Consider the following 23,673-nt stretch of genomic DNA (forward strand, 5'->3'; position numbering starts at 1 on the left):
TTGTCACACACGGTGTTAATGGTTACTTTCAAGCCTCGCTGACCAGAAGTCTACGAGTTAGAAGACTAGCTTTCCTAAGGACTGGTACAGAAATCAGCATAACATTTTCTGTACCTCATTTTTCAGGTTTTTGTTTGCTCTTTCTTGCTGTTGTGTTGTTGTTTTTTTAAAGAAAAAAATCAGATATACTACCATTAATGAATGATTATACTGCAAAATTAAGTGTACTCAAATCTTAGGGAAAATGACAAATTTTAAGTTGCTCAAGCAATCTTTTCCCAGATGCCTCTCAGATTGGCTAATAATGCAGTCTTAATGTAAGCTAGTATTGTTTTCCTATGTATCCATTTTAGGCACTTAAACAGCAGGCACTGCCATCTCGTCTTTTTTGAGAAGGAAACTGAAGCACAAGACTAATAGTCAAATACCTCCCTCCTACAAATCCAGTTAAACATACACTGTCATTTATGCTAAGGTCAAGCAACAGAATTAGAGAACATCTGTGAAGAATTCAGTTTTAAGTAATTTGCTCAGTATTACAAAGAATATCTCTGCCATTGATTTTTTCAGCATATCCTTCAATTACCCTAATTTGAAATAATTCTCACACAGTCTACACTCAAGTCTTAACAGTCACAACCTGCTTCACAGCATCAGTTCATTGCTAGAGCAGATCCATCCTGTGCAATGGCTCAAGCATATAATCATGTAGGCGTGTGTTTCAGTATGTATAAACCTGGGTGGAAGTAGAGGGTGTGGGGAGCAGAGGAGGGCTGGCAACTTTAATACCAGTATTTTTTTCACTGACATTGCAACAGTAAATGGCATTTCTGTATTGACTTTGCAACAGGATTAACTTCCCAATCCCAGTTTTTTTAATGCAAACTGTTTTGCTAAATAGAAGTATGTTGAATGTACTGAGGAGACAAAAAGGAATCACTGGTGTTTTTGGGCAGGTTTGTGAAATGGGCAGGCTGGAATTATTTTTCTCATGTTTCTCCAACGTAGATTCACAGTCTGGGTTAGATAAACCAAACTAGCAGTGGTCATTCTTATTTTTAAGCCATAACGTGTAGATTTGTTCTGACCAGGGTACATTTTAGCTAGCAAGATACCATCTGGCAATTAATGTTACAATCTAATAATCTCTGTCACAACAGAAACACACTGGTACTAGAAACAATGGAAACTTTTGTGCATGCAAACAGAGTTAGTCAAGAAACCTTCCTTCTGGAGTATCTCCTACATATAAGTAGCAACTACTTTCTTCAAAAAAAAGAAAAAAAGAAAAAAAAAAAAAAGAAACACAACCCCCCCCCCCAAACCTTTAAGTGTTTTTACTCTTTCTAGAGTCACAGAAATAAAGGTGTTCTGCTTAACTGAGCCCAAAAGTTGTTGTGCAAATACAGCAGATGGGTAGGGCAAAAGTTTCAGTCATGTGGAACTAGAAATCAAAACTTTCTGTTCAAAATGAAATGTATCGTGAGTATGTATGAAAATCGGCATGATCAAGTAAAATGGTGCCACTGTTTCAGGGATTACATTTAAGCATTGAGTATTAGCAACTCTGTACTGCAATTTCTGGATGTTTATCTACATTTAGAACTAGACCCAATAAAAGCCTTAATGGGAGCCCTGGGTTTCAATCTCTGGTTTAGGGACTACTCATATATTTTATGCAGTAATACTGTTTACTGTAAAATAAAGAAACATTCTGTAATCTTCTATGTTGTCCTTCTTTGGGTAATGACCTCCGATTTTTTTCCTGCATAACTTCAACAGTAAGCGTAGGGCATGCTTTCACCTATGGCGAACAACTAGTAGTAATGGCACTAGTAGTAATGGCACTTTCCAAAAGGGAGGGGGACTGAAGAAGAGAAGGAAGGGGAACCACATCCTCCTTTCCATGGGTACGTGCACTAATTTTTAGCCTAGTTTATAGATGGTGTACCAATACAACATAACAATTTCTTTTATTTTAAGAAAAAAAGTTCTTGTAAGAGACCTGACTACTGCTAGTATACAGTATAAATCAAGTCTATTTTCTGGATCAGGTTATTCTACCATATTAGATGAAGCAAAGCTTAAAAAAAAGGCAAATGAATTTGACAGCCTGTTTACACCAGAGCAGTTCTGGACAAAGACTCAGAGATGGGTGTAACTATAGAATCTTGAGAGTCAGACTGGCACCTGCTGAATTTAGATACATTGCTAGTTGGTGCTTTTAGGATCCAAGATGGATCACAACTGCAGACTCACAGGACTGAGCTACTAAAGAGCCTACGTTTCGGTAAAAAAAGTCCTTCATTGGATTTAATCCTAGAATCACAAATTCACTGAATTAGATGTTGCTAAAACGCAGCTGAAGTAATAGTTCATAATTTTTTCTATTTAGACACTTAATAGAAAATTAGTAAACTTAAACCATCCTTATATACCATAATACCATAAGCTAGTTGAATGTTAAGAACAGTGAAATGATATACACCTCAAAATACGAGGCACCATTTAAAATTACTCTGTCCTGTTCTTCCTACTAACACCACCAGTTTACTCACTTGTAGCCATGATACCTGGAGGACATGCTGGTATCCCGTGATCAACTGCCCATCTGTAAGCTCCTTCACCAACTAAAAAGCTAGGAGACACAGAAGAGGGAATTTAAACAAAACCATATAATAAATCCCCCTTTTCTTGCAATTATTTTTTGTATTTGGTTTGGTCATTTTAAAATTGTAAGCTGTCTACATTTCACAGAAATGTGAGCTATAATTACATTTGGCAACCTTATGTAGTTTCATTAAAAGACTATGCAGCTCTGACATTAAGTTTAGTATCAGATAAAAAAACGTGCTATTAAATTTGAAATTAATTACCAAATAGCACCAGCTTTTCATTGCAGCTAAACCGGGACAAAGCCTTCTAGAGTCTTGCTCTCTATAACAACTTAGTAAGATTCTGAAGAAGAACAACATGGGATGAATGAGGCGAGAATGGTAAGGTATTTCCAGAAAAGTCAGCCAATGCCACAGGAATATCAAGAAGTCCTTTGAGAACTACAACACAAGCTAAAAATAAGCCTTATTTAGAAGGATAAAGGTCTGCCTCATGGAGTTTTATCAAGCCTTTGCAAATGAGCCAAGCCTACTGAGTTTTCAATATATTTGGAAAAAACCCCAACAATTTGAGAAGTTGTTTTCTAGTTAGTACTGAACGTTTTACAGTATAGAGATAGCACGCACTACCATGACAATGAACGATAGCAAAAAAATTATACATAGACATGTAACTTTTAGGGGGGAAAAAAAAAGCCTCAGTTATCTATACTGTTTCCCCTTAAATAAATTATTCTGATTCCCTGAAAAGGAGAACGTGGTAGTTGGAAATCACACATTTTCAGAAAGCTGCTGCACAACAGTACCTACAAGAGCAATACAGTAAAGGACAACTATTTCCAATCGTAACTTCCTATCTCCTTTTTGAAATGCAAATAAAACAACTGCCTAATGGACAGCTGCAGCTTTCAGTATGTAGTATTTTGAGGCGGTACTTTCTATCTTCTCTATGATTTAACCAATACAAGACGTGTGTCCAGTCTTCACTTACAAAAGTCTCAAAAAAAAATGTTTATCTAGATAAGAATTTGAATTGTTAAATACATATTTCTTACCATCACTAGTGCAGCTCCAGATAAATACTGTTCATGTTGCAAGATACTATAGAATAAGTTACTGGGTACTTTGGGAGAACTCAAGCACCTCCTATTAGGTAAGCTAGTGCTCAAGAAACGACCCGTCACTTTCATTCACATAAGAGAGAAATGCAAACCGTAGCCAAACCTACTTAAGTAGTATTCTCCATTGACTAAAAGAAGGTGGTTTTGGTCTTTAAAAGAAAACTTTTCTATCAACAATACATCCTCAGGAAGCGAATATGCACCTCCTGTTCAATAAAACAATTTACACAGAAAGGAAAGGTAGGTAAAGTATCAAGCTCAAATATTAGGAGTTTTACATACGATAACTCGAATAGCACAGATCAGTCAGAAACACCTTGCATCTTATAAGCAATCTCACAATTGCTTTTTTTAATATTTAAAAACACAGCAACAGTCACTATTATTTATGAAGAGTGCAAAAAAAGCACCCAAGAATGTCTCAAAACTTAAGTAACATGACTTGTTCTTTGCGTCCTTAATTCCTAGATTCCTCTCCCTCCTATAAGATGCACGCAAAGTATTTTCCAGTTCTGGACCCAAAGAATGGTTAGATTAGTTGAAGCAGACATCTCCTGCTGACATCTAATTGAGGCCCCATAACACCACAGAGATCATCCACTTTTTTTAAACTTTTCAGTTTGGATGTCTTGAAAGGACAGCATAATCACAGAAAAGTTAAATAGTTTACAAAAAAAAAAAAAAAAAAAAAAAAAAAAAAAGAAAACATACTGTATCTCCTATAAATTGATATAGAATTAGTTGGTAAGAGACTCCTACAGGACATACAGCATGAACTCAGTTCTGCAGGGAGTCAAATATGTGTAATCTAAGCAAGACTAAACAGTCTGTACACCATCCCAAAAAGCAAGTTCTATGATCCGGTTCAGAGGGTGGGAACCAGCAGTCTGGCACCGGGGAACTGCCTTAGTTGCCACGAGCATCATCTGTGTAGCTGCAGCAGGCAAGAATGAACAGGGCAATACTTCAAGCTGACATAAAACCAAAACTACCTCTAAACATCTACCACCGCGCTTGATTTATTGGGGAAGAGGGAAAATAGGGAATAAAGCCAGTGGGCTACAGAAAGCAGCCAAAACCCCACCAAGTCTCAAAAGCCTTTACGCTAATTCAAAATACAATTTTCCAATGGGGAAAAAAAAAAAAAAACAAAAAACCACCGAAGGATGAATGAGTTTGTGCTCTGCTACTCTGAAAGTTGGTTCTGCACAAACAAGATTAAAAGATCTTTCTTGCAGATATATCAAAAGAGGAGTACTCTTTGTTGTTACAGGCTCAGAACACACAAAAGATTAAAACATCCTCCCAGCAAGGAGCCGATGCTTGGACATGCTTTCCAGTTCCAGGCAAACTAAACCATATTACAGAAAATGCAAGTAAAGGTATCTAAAAATGGTCTTTTTAGGCAATTTTATTCAAGAACATGGTTATCCTGGTGCTATTTGCTCCAAACAGGACCATTTAATATGGGCTGTAGGGAGACAGGCTACACCAAGCTAAATCGAAGTGGCAAAAGAAGGTTATGTTCATTAAAGATGGCCAAGGCGATCCTGAATGTAACAAACTCACTTCGTAACATTTATTATAAAATGCAGAAATCATTCTGAAATCACTGTTACAAAGAAGAAATTTTCTGAAAAAATATAGATCAGAGATAAAAGGTGGTGCAAGTCTTCCCTTTCTGGACTACGCACTGCCCTACAAGTTACACAATGTATATATCCTGCCTACGGTACTGTAAAACTGTGAAGCAATTACAAATCCCTGTATACCCAAAGGGCGGGGGGGGGAAAACCCCTAAGAAGGGATTCTTTCCCGTATGGATTACTATTAATACTGAAAAAGGGATACAGACATGAACTTAGATATCAGTAGTACTAAGGAGTTCTAAGAAACGAGACATTTAGGTGTATTTCTACCATCCTGCAATTCTTATGTATCTACACTTAATAGTAAACAGATGTAAATAAGCCTTTTCCCTTAGGAAAATAGAAATAGAAAATCTTCGAACCTATTACCACAAAACCTCTAATCCATTATTCTGTGACCAAAGACCACTTCCAAAGATCCATCCAATACGTAATTGTGCAATTATAATAGTGCTTTCTTTTGTAAAGTTATACAATGAACAGGAATATCTTCTATGACAATATGTAACATTTATAAGTTTAGTATTTTCTGTTCCTGCATACATAGGCAGAGAAAATCCTGACAACATCGAGCAGAATACAATATGACAGAAAGATGTAAGGACCTCAGATGTTTCAACAAATGCACTCGTGAATTCAGGGATTCTCCTCTTTAAACTTTTAAAATTTTAATTTGGATAGTGGGATTCTGTGTTTTGAACAAGACGACAAGGTACTGATCCAGAATGACACACACTACAGAGCAATTTACAGCAAATTGGATACATGAGTTAGGACATTTGATCACTCCTTCCCAATAAGCTTACCATCTCAGAATAAATTAATTCACACTCATTAGAATTTCTTCTACTGAAAATTAGAAATGTACCACTTTGAATTGGTTTTGAACTGTCACTATAAAAACAGGTGCTGAACAGGGGTAAACAGGCCATACTAACTGCCTCCATGTGTTCTTTTTTAGACAAGAATCTCCATAATGTCACTTTTACTAATCTCACAGTTCTTGAATTTTTCTTGTGTGGTCATGTGCCAAACACTCTGGCCTGAAAACATTAAGCTAGCTTAGATCATGCTATAGAAACAGTCTCTACCACTAGGTTTCTTTAACAAGACAGGTTTTTAGGCTAAGCGGTATCGGGAAGATTCCCCAATACTCTATTTTCCCATGAGAAACAAGATGAAACTTGCATATCTTTAAAAACAAAAATCAGTTACTAAAATCCTGACACTTGGTAGGAATGCCAGAATACAGCTGCTTTCTCGTCATTTGACTATATATATTCCCAGCTTGTGCAGGAATGTATTTTCAGTCCCAAAACAACGTGTCATGCCAAACCCTGCCAGAAAGACAAGGCATGAAATTGTCAATAGTAATCACCAACAATGAACATGAGCTCTACCATTCCGAACTTGGGATACCCTGTATGTACAGGAGCATCTACCAAAGCAAGCCTAAAGCACAACCCATCATATTCCACTAGTATAGATTGTTCCCAGCGTAACTAATTTGCTCTAATAAAATATACGTTTAAAATCCAGAATGGGAAAAAGGAAATTGAAATATGTATTAAGTAACTCATGTCCACAACATTTGCACAACAAACTGTATGTGTTGGCTCCGAAGGCAGTTTACCTCTTGCCTCGAGTTTGAGCCCCCTTGTCTTTAAAAGCAGGTTAGCCAAGACCTTGCACAGTGTTTGAAAGATTTAGTCTTGTCCTTTGAGGGCAAGAGGATATAGTTTCTTTTCCATTCAGTTATTTTTAAAATAATAGCAGCATAAACTAGGTCATGAAGTTACAGCAAACATGCTAAAATGCCCAAGTGCTCTTCCTTACAACAACTGGAGAAAACACTGCAATGATACAGACAAAACTAAATCACAAGGGCTTGCTCCTGTAGCTGACTTCAGTACTAGTTCTGGAATACTAAAAAAACCCACCTCATTTGACACTCTCTTTAACGTAACTCAGCTAAGTCCTGCTTTCTCCTGACATCTGAAGAAATGAGCTACTAACAGCAATTGAAATTGAACTTCCTATTCCTTTGTAAACTTCTCCTCTGACAAAAAAGAAGTTACTTCACTAATTACAGTTACTCTTTTCTTTCTTCATTAAAGAAAAGAGTTTTAAAAGCAAAATCTGCTTGTTGATGGTTTGGTTTCAGAGTGGCTTTTTCTGATCTATGAACTTCCTTTGCAGCATGACAGAACACTGAAATAGTGCTTTTCCTCACTGTTTAAATTGGAATACTATACCATCCAGCTACAGACTATTTGGCTAATTTTACAGAATAAGAATAACATAGTAAGGAAAGTAGAATTTGTGAATCTAAATATACATATTTCAAACTGCACAAATGCTGGTTTAATACATCTGCAAATACTGTAGCCCATTAGTTAGCAAATGGTAGCAAATTTCTGCAACAGGTATGATAACTGAGGATAGCAGTCAATTAATATGAATGAATCATTCAAGTTGTCTACTTGTCAATTTAAGCTGCTAATGAAAATAAGATGGGTTTAAAAGCAATCAATTCTGCCACATTTCTCGGATTCTTTCCAAAATGATACAATAATATTTAAAGTTGTTACGCATTTAATAGTTACCTCTTCAATCTAAGTATTATACCCATCTCAATGAAGGAATGCATGTTTTCATTGTTGTTGTAAATACTATTAAATCTATCTTTAAAATAACTTCCCATTTTGGCTAAGATAAGAGGAAGTTACTAAACACTGCGCATTTCCACACTATAGCTACAAAATAAAGCCACAAAAACAGGCAGTACAGTAGGATTCTTTTATGTACTTGTTAAAAACTATGTTGCTTTTTTTAAAGGTAGACAGAGGCAAAGGCAGTGGAATTTCATTCTAATCGTGATGTATTTAGGGATTTTTCAAAACGCTACAGTAACAAACATAAGAATTCAGTAGGACGTAACTGGAAATAATCACACAGACAGAAGTTATCACAAAATGATGTTGCCATCTATTCACAATAATTCATTCTACCCACAGCTTCATCAAGTGCACGAGATGTTTCAAGATCAGAGAACAAAGCTTATCTTCTTTTTAAAGGCGCGCTATCACTCGTATGTAAAACAGCACTTTCCTTCTTGGGGTAAGATATAACCTTCAAATATTGCATGCAGTAGAGGCGAAAGACCAAAGTAAAGTCAAGCAGAACAAAGCAATTACCAAGGTGGAATTCTGCCAGCAGAGAGTTTTCCCTTCTGCCCTTCACACAACAATCTATTTGCAACTGAAACTGGATTCTTGATTCCTGAAAAGAAAAATTAGCAAAAAATGGGAACAAAACATTAAAATATTTTTCCACATAGCATTGTGGTGTTCATTTTGGCAATGGAAGTCAGCTTCCTTTACTTTCCAAGGCTTTGCCAAGTCATTAAGAGACACCTTATGTTATGTTTGAATTTAGTAACAACTTTATCAGTTTTTCCTTCACATGTCCTATCAGTAGTAACAACGCCTTCTAACGAACACCCCCCAAAACCTTATTTTAAAAAAAAAAAAAAAAAAAAAAGAAAAAAGAAATAATCATATTGAAATATTAAGAGTGACCTCCTACCAAAGAAATCTCAAATTAAATCTATGGTATTCTACAGGCCAAAAATGTTTTATGAGCATTAATTTGTCAAGATGGAAAGAGCTTTCATTTGGATCTATCTGGCCAGAACAGGGATTATAGGATTCAGGCTTAGCTTTCTCTCACTCCCTCATTTCCTCCTTCCCCATGGTTGGAAGGATACTTTTTGTAACAAACAAGCCTTGAAACACTTAATTTTACTATTTATTTTAGATTTATATCTACATGAGGAAGTTATTACCACGGTTTAGAACTATTCTAGGATAAAGAACAAAGCTTGAAATGTTGTCAAAAAAGCTATTCAATAGTAAGTTAAGGCTGTTCAACGTACTTATGACAAAACCTCAACAATCCCTATTTGGGACTGTATACCTTTTTTGTTTTGTAATGAAAGCTAAAACTAGACAAAAAAAAAAGAGAAGCACATTAGTTGTCAGATTAAATAAGTCCCAAATGTATCTAACCTTGTAACAGTAACACACAAAATAAATCCAAACCGATGATGTGAGAGAAATTATAATTAAAAAAATTTACAGTATACAGAAATTTTATGTCCCAAGCAAATAGCTTGACAGATGAGCAGCTGTGCCCATTCTCAAGAACTCATGAGAGGCTTCAGTTTGGAGGCTAGCACCTTGCATAGCCTTCTGACACTATGAAGGAAACTTTGGTCCCTTAGGATTCTAATTTGACCAACTTAACTAAGAGATCAAAATATCGATTGACTTTACGATTGAATTACATACCGGTAAGTTCTTCGAGGAGACAGAGAACAAAAACAAATATAAAGCCTAATTTAAATGCTTGCAATTTTTTTTAATAATTGTATTTTATTACAAAGTTATCATGCTATAAATTCATCTGAGCAAACTCACACCCATTGTGAATACTGTATAGTATCGTACAATTGTTCTGCATCAAAGGATTATCAGTGAACTAATAAGACAATACGTTACACAAAGCAAATTAACACAAAACAGTATTTCAGGGAGCAGATTAAAGGGGACAGAATTTATTTAATTCTGGGGGCAGTATTTACAATGTCCCCCCCCCCAAAAAAAGTAACAAAAAAGAACAAAATTGATCTTTGCACTTAAATCAATAGTTAGCTTTATAATACGTAGTTAACATACCACTCAGTGCTCCAACCGCTCCAAAATTTAATGACTTTCCATCCATTATACTGGCATCACATTCTATCTCACCCAGAAGGTTTAGGTTAGACCCCAATCCTGCATTTGTAAAAGGAGAATCCTAAAAATAAGAACAAAATACTATAAGGCCACATCCATAACAGACTAGATCAAAATCTTAGTATAACTGATCTGATGACACTGATCTTGGTGCAGCGCGGTTTCTTATTCTAATAGTTTAACCTTCCGCAACAAAAACAACAGCAATTTGAACAGGGCATCTCAAATTACTACAATGGATACCTTACACCCTCTATAGGGTGTGATATATCTCAAGTGTAATAATACGCTAATACAAAAACCAATCACCCAACAATTTAAGATGATCATTTATACGCAAGCAAAAGCCTTACAACACGAATGAAAGCCTCTCCCTCCCTCCCCCAAAACACATACTTCATTTGGTCCCTAACCTGTCAGGTAACATTTAAGTAACATCTAATAATCACTGCACAGACCACAGTCTACCTTTGAAACTCTTAAGTATGACACAGCAGCAAAACAGAACTGTACCTTTCCTTAACATTCTAAGCCTATGACTGCAGCTCTGCATGCACAAATAAAGTACCGGCATCAGTAACAATTCACTTTGTAAAATTTCTGTTTGATCATCAGCATAAGGACAGTCATTATTGCAGTCTGGAAGTTTCTTGAATAAAAAGCAAGACATATTTCATAGAAAGTATGCAACAACATTTAATAAACTAATTAAAAACTTAACTCCTCTTTTATTAGCACCTTCTATAGCTTTTGGCTAACTCAGGGTTCTCAAACAAGAAGTTTTGCATACCAGAATTAAAAACATCCGGTTTTGACCCCCCATTTCATCAGAGCATTCCCGTGACTTCAAAAACACAAAATTTCAAAGTAGTACAGTCCAGGAGTCTCACTGCCAGCTCAGTATAATCCCCTCTTTTTAGACGCAAGCATGAAACAAGTACAGAACAAAGAAAGGTAACAGCCCAGAACAGCCAAACAGTAAAATTTCAGAGATGCTGCATACTTTCAGAGTTTCATATCTGTTTTTATTACAACCTGATGCAACAAAGAAAAATGGTTGACTAGACCACATGTGAACACGTCAATGAAATTGGATGGTCATACTTTTACAGTACACGTAATAAAAGCTGAATCAGGAAACAAATCTACTGGGAACAGCTTAAAGTTCTGTCTTAAATGTTACGTGAACTGGTTTTTTTTTTTGTACATACTAATTTGTAATAAATACAAGGAAACAAAAGAAAGAGCACACAGAAATGAAAAATAAATTTGATGTAAGCCAGTTAGTTTTTGTTACCTTTCAAATGAGCAAGTAGTGAGTAAATTCAAAACCTGTTTTGCAAGATGTTGATTCTAATTTACAGAGATTTTTAAAGTGTTTTTAGTGTTAGTCACCAAAACACTATCTTCCTGAAGAATCACGAATACATAATGATTAATACATAATCATGAAACAGACTGTAATCTCTCCGTGTTCATCTTATGCTACTCATCTTTATTTTCTGCTTTTTCCTTCTGCATCCAAGAAGCAGCACAAGATTTTATCCCATTTTATCCCATCCTATTTTATCCCACACCACAATAGATCTTCAAATTCACTGTGTATATTCATTGCGTTGTTCATTTTGACAGCTATGCCTCACAGCAAATAAGTAAATTTGGAAAGATTTTAGGGTAATGAAACATTTGCAGTTTAGCGCACAGGGAATAACTTTCCCTAGAAGGGGAGGAGGCGGGGAATATGATTAAAAAAAGGCTACCAAGATGATGGCCTTGAAAAGGTGGAAGACTGCAGAGCAGCCGCTGGCTTAACCAACTTCATTGCTCCCCAGGCTCTACAAGTATGAAGAAAATTAAGTCAGTGAAGTTTAGAACAAAAGGAGCAGAGAAGTGATGGAAGGAATCTGAACGCGAACGGTGAAAGATACTTGGAGGACAAAGTAAAAACAGGAACGCATTAGGATGAACAATGCTTACTCCTAGTTCTGTCCAAGTTCCTTGCCCATGGGTAATCAGAGTGCCTAGACCTGCAAGCCTGGAAACAAATTTCTAATGTTCTGTTCCAAAAACATTTGCTCAGTGCATTATACTCAAAAGCATTAGCAAAGAGGAAGAATTTAGTGCTCTACAGATTTGTCACTGCCACAACGCAAAGACAGCTGTTATCTTAAGAGTAGATGTCACGGCCAAATAAAGGAAGTAAGAAGGACCCAACAGAACAGAAGTCCTAGTAACACTGTCCAGAATCCTTCTACAGTCAAGACACAACCATCTGATAAACATAATAATCAAAAGAGGGTAGGGAAATAATACAGGATACAGAGTGGCACCAGTTCACTTTATTTCTAAAAAAATCTAGATATGCCTGATGCTTTGGCATAGCACCTTCACTGGCACAACATCAAGGATGCACCAAGAGACAACTTATTCAGAGGATCTCAAGACAAAGGGAATGCCACCTGTTTCTCCCTACAGAATATTTATCAAAACACTACAGAATATTTGATAAATAAGAAGTCTACACCAACAAAATTGTAGGTGCCTCTTTGGTAGCGTAACTCTCTCATTTTAGGACTCAGAAGGAATCTCACCAGTACAATCAGTCACAACGTGAATAACTTCTCCAGTAAAAAGACCAAATTCCAAGCACGTGTTCAAAATTCCTGTGGAGCTTTACTTAGCTTTACAATCAGACTGCACTCAATTAAGATGATGGCCTCAGAATTGCCAAGAGGAAGACGGTCTACTCTAACTTCACAGATCTGAAAGGTGATCTGATAACAGTTTTAGACAGTGCAGAAACTGGGTATGAATGCATGGAATTTTTCATACCTACCTGAGTGTCTCTGAGATGAGATATAAAGCCTTTGAAATGAGGCAGGGAAAAACCTTTATAAAAAATGGAAACAGAAATTCACACTTACTTCTATGAATAGGGAAGGACATGAAATACACCACACAAATCTCTTTTTGAAAGTATGAATCTCTGCAAAGTCTGATCAAAAGTTTTCAAGACTCTGTAATACAAATGGAGGAATACAACTTATGAAAATTAAGGTGTATTTTGAAATGAAAATTCAAAACCTTCAAAGAACACGGAAACATTATTAAAACAGAAGTGTGCATGCTTTCAAAGGGGGAAGAAAATAAACTGAGCTAACTGAAGCAGTCTCTTCATACCCTCGGGCAGAAAAATGCAGTATTGCAAGAGCTATGTGACTACCATAGGATGGGGAAGAACCCAATCAAAGCATGTATCCAAGAAGAGGGAGGAAGGGAAAGGAGGAAAAGGTTTGTAATACAGAAGGTATCTTCAGGAATATACTTTTATTTAAAAACACAAGCAGAGATCCACCTTTATATTTCTAAGGAGACTGAAAAAAAGACAAGACAGCAAACCAAGCATGAGCTTTGCATGATAACAGCAAGCCCTACTACTATAGAAAAGTAAAAAAGAGGAGGAAAAAGACAAACAAATGGCTATTCAAAGCATTTTAACAAACCATAAGCTTTCAATTATGTGAAAAATACTAGACTACCTGGCAATTACTCCACCACTGAAGTATCTCTAACTTACAACGTAAACCTGTAGGGAAGGGGATAATACAAAGCTTTAAGACGTGAAACAAGAGTTTAATTTTCCCAAGTTACCCATCTTGTAAAAACGCAAAAGCTACCGAGATTTATTTTTAGAATCCTTTTTACTTCAAGATGTATTTATAAATGTTCTGGCAGCAAACACAGGCATGCTGAAGCTTCTAGCTGCGGTCAAAGTTGGAATGCTTGAAGAAGTTACTCAACACTATAACACTAACAGTCCTGAATTACATCTAGGCAAATAGTTAAAATGCTCTATTTTCAACATGCATTAAAGAACATTCCATCCATCTTCGATACAGTTTTGGCCATGGTTTATTTGCAACTTTTAAAAGGGATTCAAGGTCTATAGGCATTTCTTTTTATACACTGTAATTTTAAAAATTATTTTTCTGTGGGAATTTAGTGACAAGAAGTAATAGTCTACAAGGATGAGTCACGTTCCTTTCAATTACACCAGCTAAAATGTTTTCAAAGAACACTTTTGTCACAGATAACTGTTAGCCACTCTGCTGCAAAACAGCATAGTATTGCTTTTAACTAGAATTAACGACTTCCAGTTCATTACCCATTAAAAGTTCATCTATGGTGACTGCCTTAATACAACAAGGCTGCTGGCATTGTGCTTTCATCTTTAAAGAAAAGTCCTTGGGACGAAGGTTGTATATTCAAAAATCTTAATTACTATAAAATTAATAAATAAACAAAAACAAAGAAAAAACAATTCAACAAGAAACAAGTTCTTTCACTCTAAAATTTTGCTGACAGCCATGCAAACCCCCTGCTTGAGTGTACCGACAGGTTCAAAATATCCTTTGCATTGATCCACAACAACAACAACAAAAATGCAGAGTAAATTGAATAATTTCAGTAGCAAGGAGATCAAAACCCAAAATGTGACATCTGCTTCCCCATCAATCATATTAATTTCCAATTTAAATGATGTTCATAAAGAACATTCTACTGAAGTCAGATTAAAGAAACAAGTGATCTACACACAGGATTAATAAACTTAGAAAAAGTCTGAAATCTTCATCATTCGTTACAACAAACTTATGTTCTTGTCTCCAGTACCTGAACAGTAGACTTTCTCAAATGCTCTATAGTCAAAGAAAAGCCTGAAATTGCACATTGCTCTCACAGCCAGCTATAAATGCAACCAGCATGTGGTTTTGTTGACAACTGCAAGTTTTAAGGGGGTGGTATGTGGAGGGGGACCTCCGCCCTTCCCAAAAAAAAGCTGCCCAAATCCCTTTGTGTTTCAAGAGAAACTCAGACTTCACATGGTGGCTGATAGCAAGAGTGCAAGAAGAAATGGTACTGCAATAATGTCTTTGTAGAAGCATACAGTGTAAATGATGAGTCTTATGAAGCACCTTGTCCAGACCCATTTTATTACCAAAAGCTGAAAGAGGTAACATGTTCATTTGTTTCTCTGCAATGACAGAGTTCACAAACTGGAAAACATAACTGCCTTTAATCAACTTATCAAATACAGCTGATGCTTACGAAGACCAGCACAGTTATTTTAACAGTATTCTGGATCAGCTGCTCTTGTTACTTTGCAAAAGAAATCTACCTTTGCTCTAGTTAACTATTAGCATTATCATCTTAATCACAGAACGCTATTCCACTTGAGATTCATATAGTCCAACAAAGAAAGGCTTTTCTTTCTCCATTTAGAGCCTGCAAAAATAAAACAAAAAACAGACAGCATACCACAAGCAAACTGTCAGCTTGCTCATAAAAGATCAAGAGCAAGTCTTGCGCCTCAACAAGTCTTTGAAGTGATGCCTCTTGGATTAGCTGAAATTCTGTGTAATAGGAGTTGTGTAATTGAGCGGAACTGAAGAAAAAAAATTCATCTTTTGTGACACTTCCACGAAAAGATATTTGTGCCTTGCAAAAACTACAGATTTTTGGAATACAGCATTAAAAGTTCTAGATTAAATGATGTCATTAAAAAGTGATTAAACATTTCAGATAAACTCACAGCAACGTGTTCTACAGCAACCAAAATATCAAGAAGTTACAAACAGTACTCCACAACGGAATCTGTTATCACGTTGTACATGTATATGCTAATCTGTATTACATTGACACATGTAAACAAACATTGTTTTCATACAGATTTTCACTATGTATTTGCTAACTTACAATGCTGAAGTACTTTACGAAAACTCACTATTTTTTCCTGCATTAAAAAAAGGGCAGTGATAGCTCATTACAGAGACAGTCAAGATACAAACCTACATTTTTACCCATAAAATTTTGTAATTGATGAGAAAAACTATTCTGTTTGCTTTGTTGACTTGCCACATGCAGTTTCTGTTTTCCATAAAGCAATAGGAAAAACATCAGAATTAAAAGAGAAGATGCAGCTCCAGAAATGGCAGAGATGTCTGGAAGTCCTGCTCAGAATGAGATATGAGTAGATACAAGTCTTTCAACATTTTGAAACCTGACTTTGGAATTTCTCATACCAGATCCAAAAAACTTTCACTGCAAACCACACCATTTTCTGTTTTAAGCATACCTTTGATTTTTCCTCAATGTAACTGCGTAGCTACGTACTTTAATTTAAAAGAAGCCCAAATCCCAAACCCAATATTCTTTATTCCAGTAACAGAGAGAATAACCCACAATTAAGAGGTTATATAAATCACTTAATGAATGAAAGCCAATAATTACATTAATGACAGCAGTACAACCTGAACAAAATAGTATTTAATCCTAAAAACAGGAAAAAGGAAAAAAAATAGGTTTTGTGCAACAGTACACATAAAAATACTACCTAAGACAATTATAAAGCCAGAAAGTGGAATGATGGCAGGCATCACCACGACAGTAGCAAGACAGATGAGGAGAAAAAGGTTGCTGATAGGAGTAATTTCATAAAAAGTTTTTAATTTCATCTTAAAGCTGTAACTTCTTACACAGATGTCACTTCAGAGTATTTAAATCTACTAAAGTAAAAGAAGAAAAGTCTCTTGGGGATAACAAAAACAGATAAAATATTTACCCCAGGCACAGCTGCAAAGAGATACATAACTGTTAAGTTAGGCTTCTTAAAATACGTTTTCTTCTCTGTAGCTCAGGAACACGATAAAAATCACAACACAAAGTAGATTTTTATTTTTCCCCACTGAGGAGGGAACTGACACACAAAACTATCTTGTGGAGTAACAGCAGCCTCAGTTAGTTTATGGAAGTGCATTGTAAATAATTCCATTAAAGAGATACCTTTTGTTTTCACCTAGCTGTAGTCAAATGTGTAAGATAACACATGAAAGCATATTTGAATAGTTCAGTGGAGACCAAAAGCACTGTTTAAAGCCAAGAAACTTGCCAAGTTAAAAGTATAACTGAAGTCTTGGCTCCTAGTCAGCACGTCTAATACATATTAAAGTACATACTGCCTGCCTTACTCTAACCCTATCAAGTATGTTAATTAACACCTTCCCAACATACGTGTAAGCAAATCCACTGCTAACCCTCTCAGAATACTACCATCAATTCCAAACCCAGGAAATTATTTTTACAGCACAACACTTACCTTGCCTTCCTTCTTTACTAATAAAGTTGGAGAGAAAGAAGCAATTACTCCTTACAGGAGAAAAGGAATACCTGTTTCAATCATTACTGCCGTGAGGGATTAGTGGACCTGGGACAATAACCAAACTGCCTCATTTATATCCCAGAAATTCTTTTTAGCTTTACTCTCTTCTACGTTATTTCATAGGGGCTCTTCACTAAAGTCAGATGCTGTAAAAACCCCACCACTCCAAAAAGACACTTTTCCAAAAACCTCACAAACAGCTGCTCAACTCTTTATGATTATCAAGACTTTCTATCTTAATTAACAAGTACCATTTTGAAATAAAAGCATTACTTGTCCTACACATATTTTGTAATAAAAATCAGAAAAAAGCATTATCTTACACTGAAATCACATTTCTCTGAACAGCCTGCTTCTAGTCTCTTATCCTATCAGAGATCATTCAGACACAAAGTAAAAAATGTAAGAAAAAAAGCCTTTGCGAACTGCATTAATTCAAGCGCATAGCAAAAGTATGTTGTGGGACAAATGAGAACTTAAAATTCCTACTCCATTTTCACAGAGTCCTTTGATTGGATGGAGAGACAAGCAGCGTTAAATTTATGCAATCACTTTTGTACAATTATCCCAAAGAACTGAAAAAGGTATGAAAAACACAACCCAAGAAAGCATACTCAGAGACAGTTACCTCAATATAATGACTACATGAGAGTGTTAACAGAACTACTAAAGACTAACTACATCTAAACTCTTTGGATCATAATTTCAAGAAATGAAACATAACTCAGTGTGAGATATTAACGCAAACAAAAGGAACAAGGACTTATCCTAGAATTTCTAGTTAACATACGTGACCAGTAGCATGATTTTTTTTCCCTATCTAAGAAGCAGAGCCAGTACAGTCTGCCTGTAACTTGGTAAATCAAAAATAAAGTTCTCTACAAAGTGTTCAATAAGTCTTTAATGACTGTATTTATTCTTGCAGGTTAAAGACTATCTGATAAGGCATACCTAAGATGACAACCAAATTGCACCAACTTTTATTCAGTTTGGATTTTTAGAAAAAGTCTTTATATAAATTCACTCCAAAATATAGTGTTGTAGCGGAAAAGCAGAAGATAAAATTAGCGCAGCACAAAAATGGAAACCTCAGTCGATTTTCCATTTGCATTAATACCTTCCGATAAGGCATACCTAAGATGACAACCAAATTGCACCAACTAGACAACTTTTATTCAGTTTGCATTTTTAGAAAGTCTTTATATAAATTCACTCCAAAATATAGTGTTGTAGCGGAAAAGCAGAAGATAAAATTAGCGCAGCACAAAAATGGAAACCTCAGTCGATTTTCCATTTGCATTAATAACTTCCTACAGAAAAATCTGGCAATGTACCCGAGAGACATATTTACTACTAGTCAGAAATTCATACCTCTAATTCTATAAGTGCTGCAGTCACTGCATCTGTTGCAAGAGCACCAGCCTGTAGCTTTTCAATTGCCTGTAAAACAGAATTTTTAGTTGATGATTAGGAAATTCTAATATTCTGTGACTAAGCCCTACATTTTCCTAGTCCTGTACAAAACAAAATCTTCACCAAATTAGTTTAAAGTGTAAGAGGACATAAAAACAAGAGGCACTGGAAACAGTCAGTATGCACCATCCGAGGGCAGAGCTGAAGGCATGATTTTACTACTTCGACATCGCGACACTGCATTTAGTAGCAGATTCCTGCATGGTCAAATTTATAGCAAAATAAATTCTTATACCTGGTGTCCTCAAACACTTAACATTTCAGTCAAGAAGTTTCTAATTTTCCTTCCAAGGTTCAACAAAAGTCCCTAGTACCATATATGGTAACCGTCATGAAATGGAACAGAATCTACAAGTAAGCTCATCTAAAAGCCAACACACGAAAACAAATCAAATAAGACAATGTTATCTTCAAATCACACACAAAAATTAACTTCTAGAGCCTAATATTATTTCCTAGATCCATACTGGACAAGACCTTACAGTCAAGTTCTCTCAGGGAACCCCAGAAAACAACTATGGCTGCATCTTCAGTTGCAAGACAAATCTGCGACTGTTTTTTCTTCATACAAGTTATTTATGTTGGTTACCTAGCTTCAGGAATCTCAAATTAGACTTAAATTCAATAGCAAACAACCTTTTTTCACACATAATTAGCTGGAAAATGAATATCATCTGGGCTAATGCACAACTTTAATGAAGCTAGTGTTAAGTTTGGATGATTTTTGAGGCTTCTCATTACAGAATTAGATCGGTATTAGGATTGAGCAACAGAACTGTAAGATGAAGTGATAATTATCAGAGGCCAACTCTGAGACTCTTCTAAAAAGCCTGCCAAGCTCCCCAGCTCCTTCTCCCTGGAGAAAGCTAAAGGCAATTTTGGAGACAGGTCTTCCAGCTTCTCATTCAACACTTAGTAGACAGGACTTGCCAGTTCCAAAGCTAAGTTCTTGGAGGAGATAAAAAAAATTTAATTTCAATGGAAATGAAACTCTTGCCATTTCTCCTTTCCCAGCTTTGGGAAGAGGGTTTTGATTTTTTGTTTTGTTTTTCCTGTTTCTACCTCCCCTCCTATTAAGAAGTTAAGAGCTATCAAGAAGAAAAGAATTCTAGAAATCCCTGCATTCACAGAGCAATCTGGATGCTAGAGTTCAAATAAATTCCAAAAAGAGTGGACATTGATGAAAAAAAATATCCAGACACCATATTTAGCTCCAGAAATCCGAGAGCCTTGGGAACAGTGCAGGAAGCTGTAGGAGTACTCCGTGTAGGTACCTGTGACTTTCGCCTGTTCCCCCACTGTTCCTTTGGTGTCTGCTGTTTGCCACCACTGATGAGAATGTTGCTGCACCTCACGGCTCTGCACTCTATTGACTCTGTATCACGTTAACTGTTGCTGCTCCTTTTTCCCTCTAGAAATGCATACAGCCCGAGTAGCTAAACCCAGATATGCCCATTCAGACTGAAGGGACAGGGCTACCGAATATACTTCTTGCATACCCACTACAAGACTGTGGAGCTGGTACGACATACCTTCTGACAGGCTCTTTTGCACACATGCTTGTATTCTTTAGCTTTGGATTCGGAATGATAACCTGCACCTACAATTAAGGGAAAAAGGAAAAGAGATCATACTACCTGTCAAACTACAGCCTACAGTTCACATAAAGAATTAAGATACAGACAGATACAGCCTTCCTTATTCTGGATTACATTGGCATTTCCTTTTTGTATCAATGACTGACAACTTTATGTGTTCCAACATTAATTCAAATACACTCAGTAAAATATAGGACACAGAGCAAGTATGCAGAAGCATACAGGTATAAATCTCAGTGTCACACAATCTGTTCCTATAAACATTCTCCAAGAGATTCCAGTTTTGCTCATGCTTGGAGGATTTCCAGCATCTTCCTTTTCCAGAATTTTCCTTTTTTATTTATTGTCCATCATTGGGCAAAAACCTAGGCTTTAGGTCAAACTCCAATTCTTCTTTTGCTGCTGATTTGCAAGTTTGCAGTTACCATTCTGTTCATCTCCTCATGTTTATACTACATTTTTAGAGCTCATTACTCCTGCTTTAGAACCAGGAGAGTTCCTGGAAATAAAGATCGTACAATTTTTTTCAGCTTTTTCTCATTTGCAGTCTTTATGTCTATCCTGTTGCATCCAACCATTTTGCCCTGTTTTGTAGCCACTGCCTCCTACTTCCATACCTGAAAAATTTATCAGTTGCCCACTATTCGACTAAATACAGCATCAGAAAAATAACAGACAAGGCTGGCACACCGATATTTAAATTCCATCTTCTTCTGTTTTGTTTTTTGAACTTGAAAAATACGCTTGTATTTATCTCAGCTTCCCCCTCCTCACCTCTAGAAATGTTAACTTTGAGAAACTCTAATAAAATAAGTTTTAACACTATTAGTGAAAGAAAAAGATTTTTAAACAGAGTAAAGTAACCCAGTAAAGGACAACATATTGAACAATTCTATTTGCTCTTAAAATAGAATACCAGGGTTGTCAAACATCAACCCAGAATAAGTTCTCTGAGGATTTTTGGTCGTTTTGTTTTGTTTTTTTTTTACCTTAAGGATTTTATAAACCAAGTAGCATGTTGGTTTTTCAAATATTTTAGGTGACACCAGGCTACTTTGCTTAATTTCACCTCATGTCATCACACACATGCTAAAAACAAATATACAGCCAAATATAAACATCACTAATATTTTCAAGATTAACAGTATTTAAAAAAGAACCTATTAGAAAAGAATTTATGAACAAGACACACATAACACATCATTTTTGTATCACATCTTAGTAGATGTCCTCTTCATTACACGTGGAAAAATAAATAGTAATTCACTTAAATATGAACAATATATTAAAAAAAAAATAGACTTGGAGGAAAACTTTCAAAAGGGTAAAAAAAATGAAGTTCTGCAACAAACAGCCTAAGGAGTTTTCAAAAAGTCTTAACTAGACTGTCCTTTCGGACAAGCTAGACAAGAAACTGTCAGTAACAAAACAGATCCTACAGGTCTTTCTGTAGGGTAAGGAAACAGACTGAAGGATCTCTCACATTTTGCAGCCTTCCCAAGCTTCGCAGACAACTGCAGAATTTGACATTTTATAACCATTTAATTTAGGGATTCTGTTTGCAGCTTTCTTTGTCAAGGAGAAAAAAAAAATACCATTCAGAACATCCAAAACCCTACATTTTTATTAACAATTTCCAGGATCCTCTAGCCAATGCAAATTCCAATCAAACTCTCCACTCCCAGATTTACACCCAAAACTAACGTCACTTCATTAACATACTAGTAGTCCAAAGCCAATATAAAATTTTAGTTGATATTTAGTTTGTATATGCACTATTTCCATTCCAGCTGTTATGCTTCTGCATCTTACCTGCATGGACAAGCACAAATCCCACTCGTTTCCCTCTTTGGGTTTGCTTTGTTTCGGACTCTTTGACCACCACTTTTACAGCTGTAACCTGAGACGATTTGGAAGGTAACACTTCTCCTGAACTTATCCCCTTCTCCATGATCATACATTAGGATCACCATCTTCTACTGGAAAAGAGCATCCTTCCATTCAAAAATAAACTCTGGAGAGGAATCATCCTAAAACCAAATCACATACACATGTTAGATACTGATTTCAAGAGATGAATTTCATACAAATAACTTCAGAAAGAACTTTTGGAAGAGAGGTTTGAACCAAGGAGATTATGCCTCTTGAAAGAAGGGCTTCTAAGTTCTGCCTCTTCCCTAGCTAACAGTATTAGTGAGACTTAAAATAAGTCCATGTTGCAAGTTGAAAGCAGCCTTTTCGTTATGATTTAATTTGAACCTAATAATCTTTCCAGACATTGTAGGGAATTGTTGATATAAGGTTTGCCCATGACTGAGAGAAAGCTGCTTTCCATGGTCTCCTTTGATTCAACAGTACAACTTATTTCTCCACCCATCATGCCTAACTAGTTTTTAACGTGATGATGCTCCATAGCCACAATCTTTACTTCTTAGAAGTGTCATTCCCTGCTTGTGTGGAAAGTTCTAAGCAGCACTGTAGCAATGCTGGCAAAAGCTGAAAGACAGTACATATGGTTGCACGGCAGAATCTCCTATCCTCAAATCACACACTGGCATCTGCCTGCGTGATTTTGTGTCTACATTTTATGTAGGGGATGCAGAATCCGTGCATTAACACAAATTCAATAGTCATAGAAGAAGTTACGAACATGTGCTCCAGAGAATTGTAGCATATGAGTAACACTTAAAAATGCCATACCTTTTCCCTTCTTTTGCAGGAAATAGCTGTTTAAGATCCTGTAATGAACTCCTACTCTTCCATATTTTTTCATCCCTTACCCTTATTATTCTCCACGAATTTGCAGGGGGGAAAGAAAAAAAGAAATTTTTTTATGGCAAAGTATTTCTAAAGAAATGCCAAATAAGCCTAAAACAGTGAAAGAAAGTTTGCCTAGGTAAGTGTAAGGATACCTACCATGATTATTAGTGAACCACAACATGCTTAAGTCAATCTCAAATAATTTAGTAACCCTATTTGTTTCTGATCTTAACCAGTAAGATCTTTATAAAATCTAATGTTTACAGAAAGTTAATGGAAAACCTGTCAGTATTTTCTAGCATATAAAACAAAAAAGCTCCCAAGTTAAAGTACAGAACTATGTGTTTTTCAGGAGTCAGAAAACAAATTCACTGTATTTACTGCTCCTCTTATCCACAGCCTAACACATGTTAATCCTGACACAACACCATTTTTCTAGTTC

The 23,673-nt window shown here is 36.0% G+C and overlaps 1 protein-coding gene across 1 annotated transcript in view; it reads right to left on the reverse strand.

Annotated features, from left to right (window-relative positions):
• TASP1 (taspase, threonine aspartase, 1) overlaps positions 1–22,502 on the reverse strand; it is a gene marked incomplete at its 3' end in the record, with an annotated part of 72,204 nt that extends 49,702 nt beyond the window's left edge. Inside the window, 6 exon segments of the mRNA XM_009575647.1 lie at positions 2,574–2,638; positions 8,583–8,667; positions 10,125–10,245; positions 18,772–18,840; positions 20,406–20,473; positions 22,284–22,502. Of these exon segments, the coding sequence (XP_009573942.1) occupies positions 2,574–2,638; positions 8,583–8,667; positions 10,125–10,245; positions 18,772–18,840; positions 20,406–20,473; positions 22,284–22,428 (553 nt within the window).
• Between the last annotated feature and the right edge of the window lie 1,171 nt (positions 22,503–23,673).

Source organism: Fulmarus glacialis, unplaced genomic scaffold, assembly GCF_000690835.1.
Source record: "Fulmarus glacialis isolate BGI_N327 unplaced genomic scaffold, ASM69083v1 scaffold10814, whole genome shotgun sequence".
Lineage (NCBI taxonomy): Eukaryota > Metazoa > Chordata > Aves > Procellariiformes > Procellariidae > Fulmarus > Fulmarus glacialis.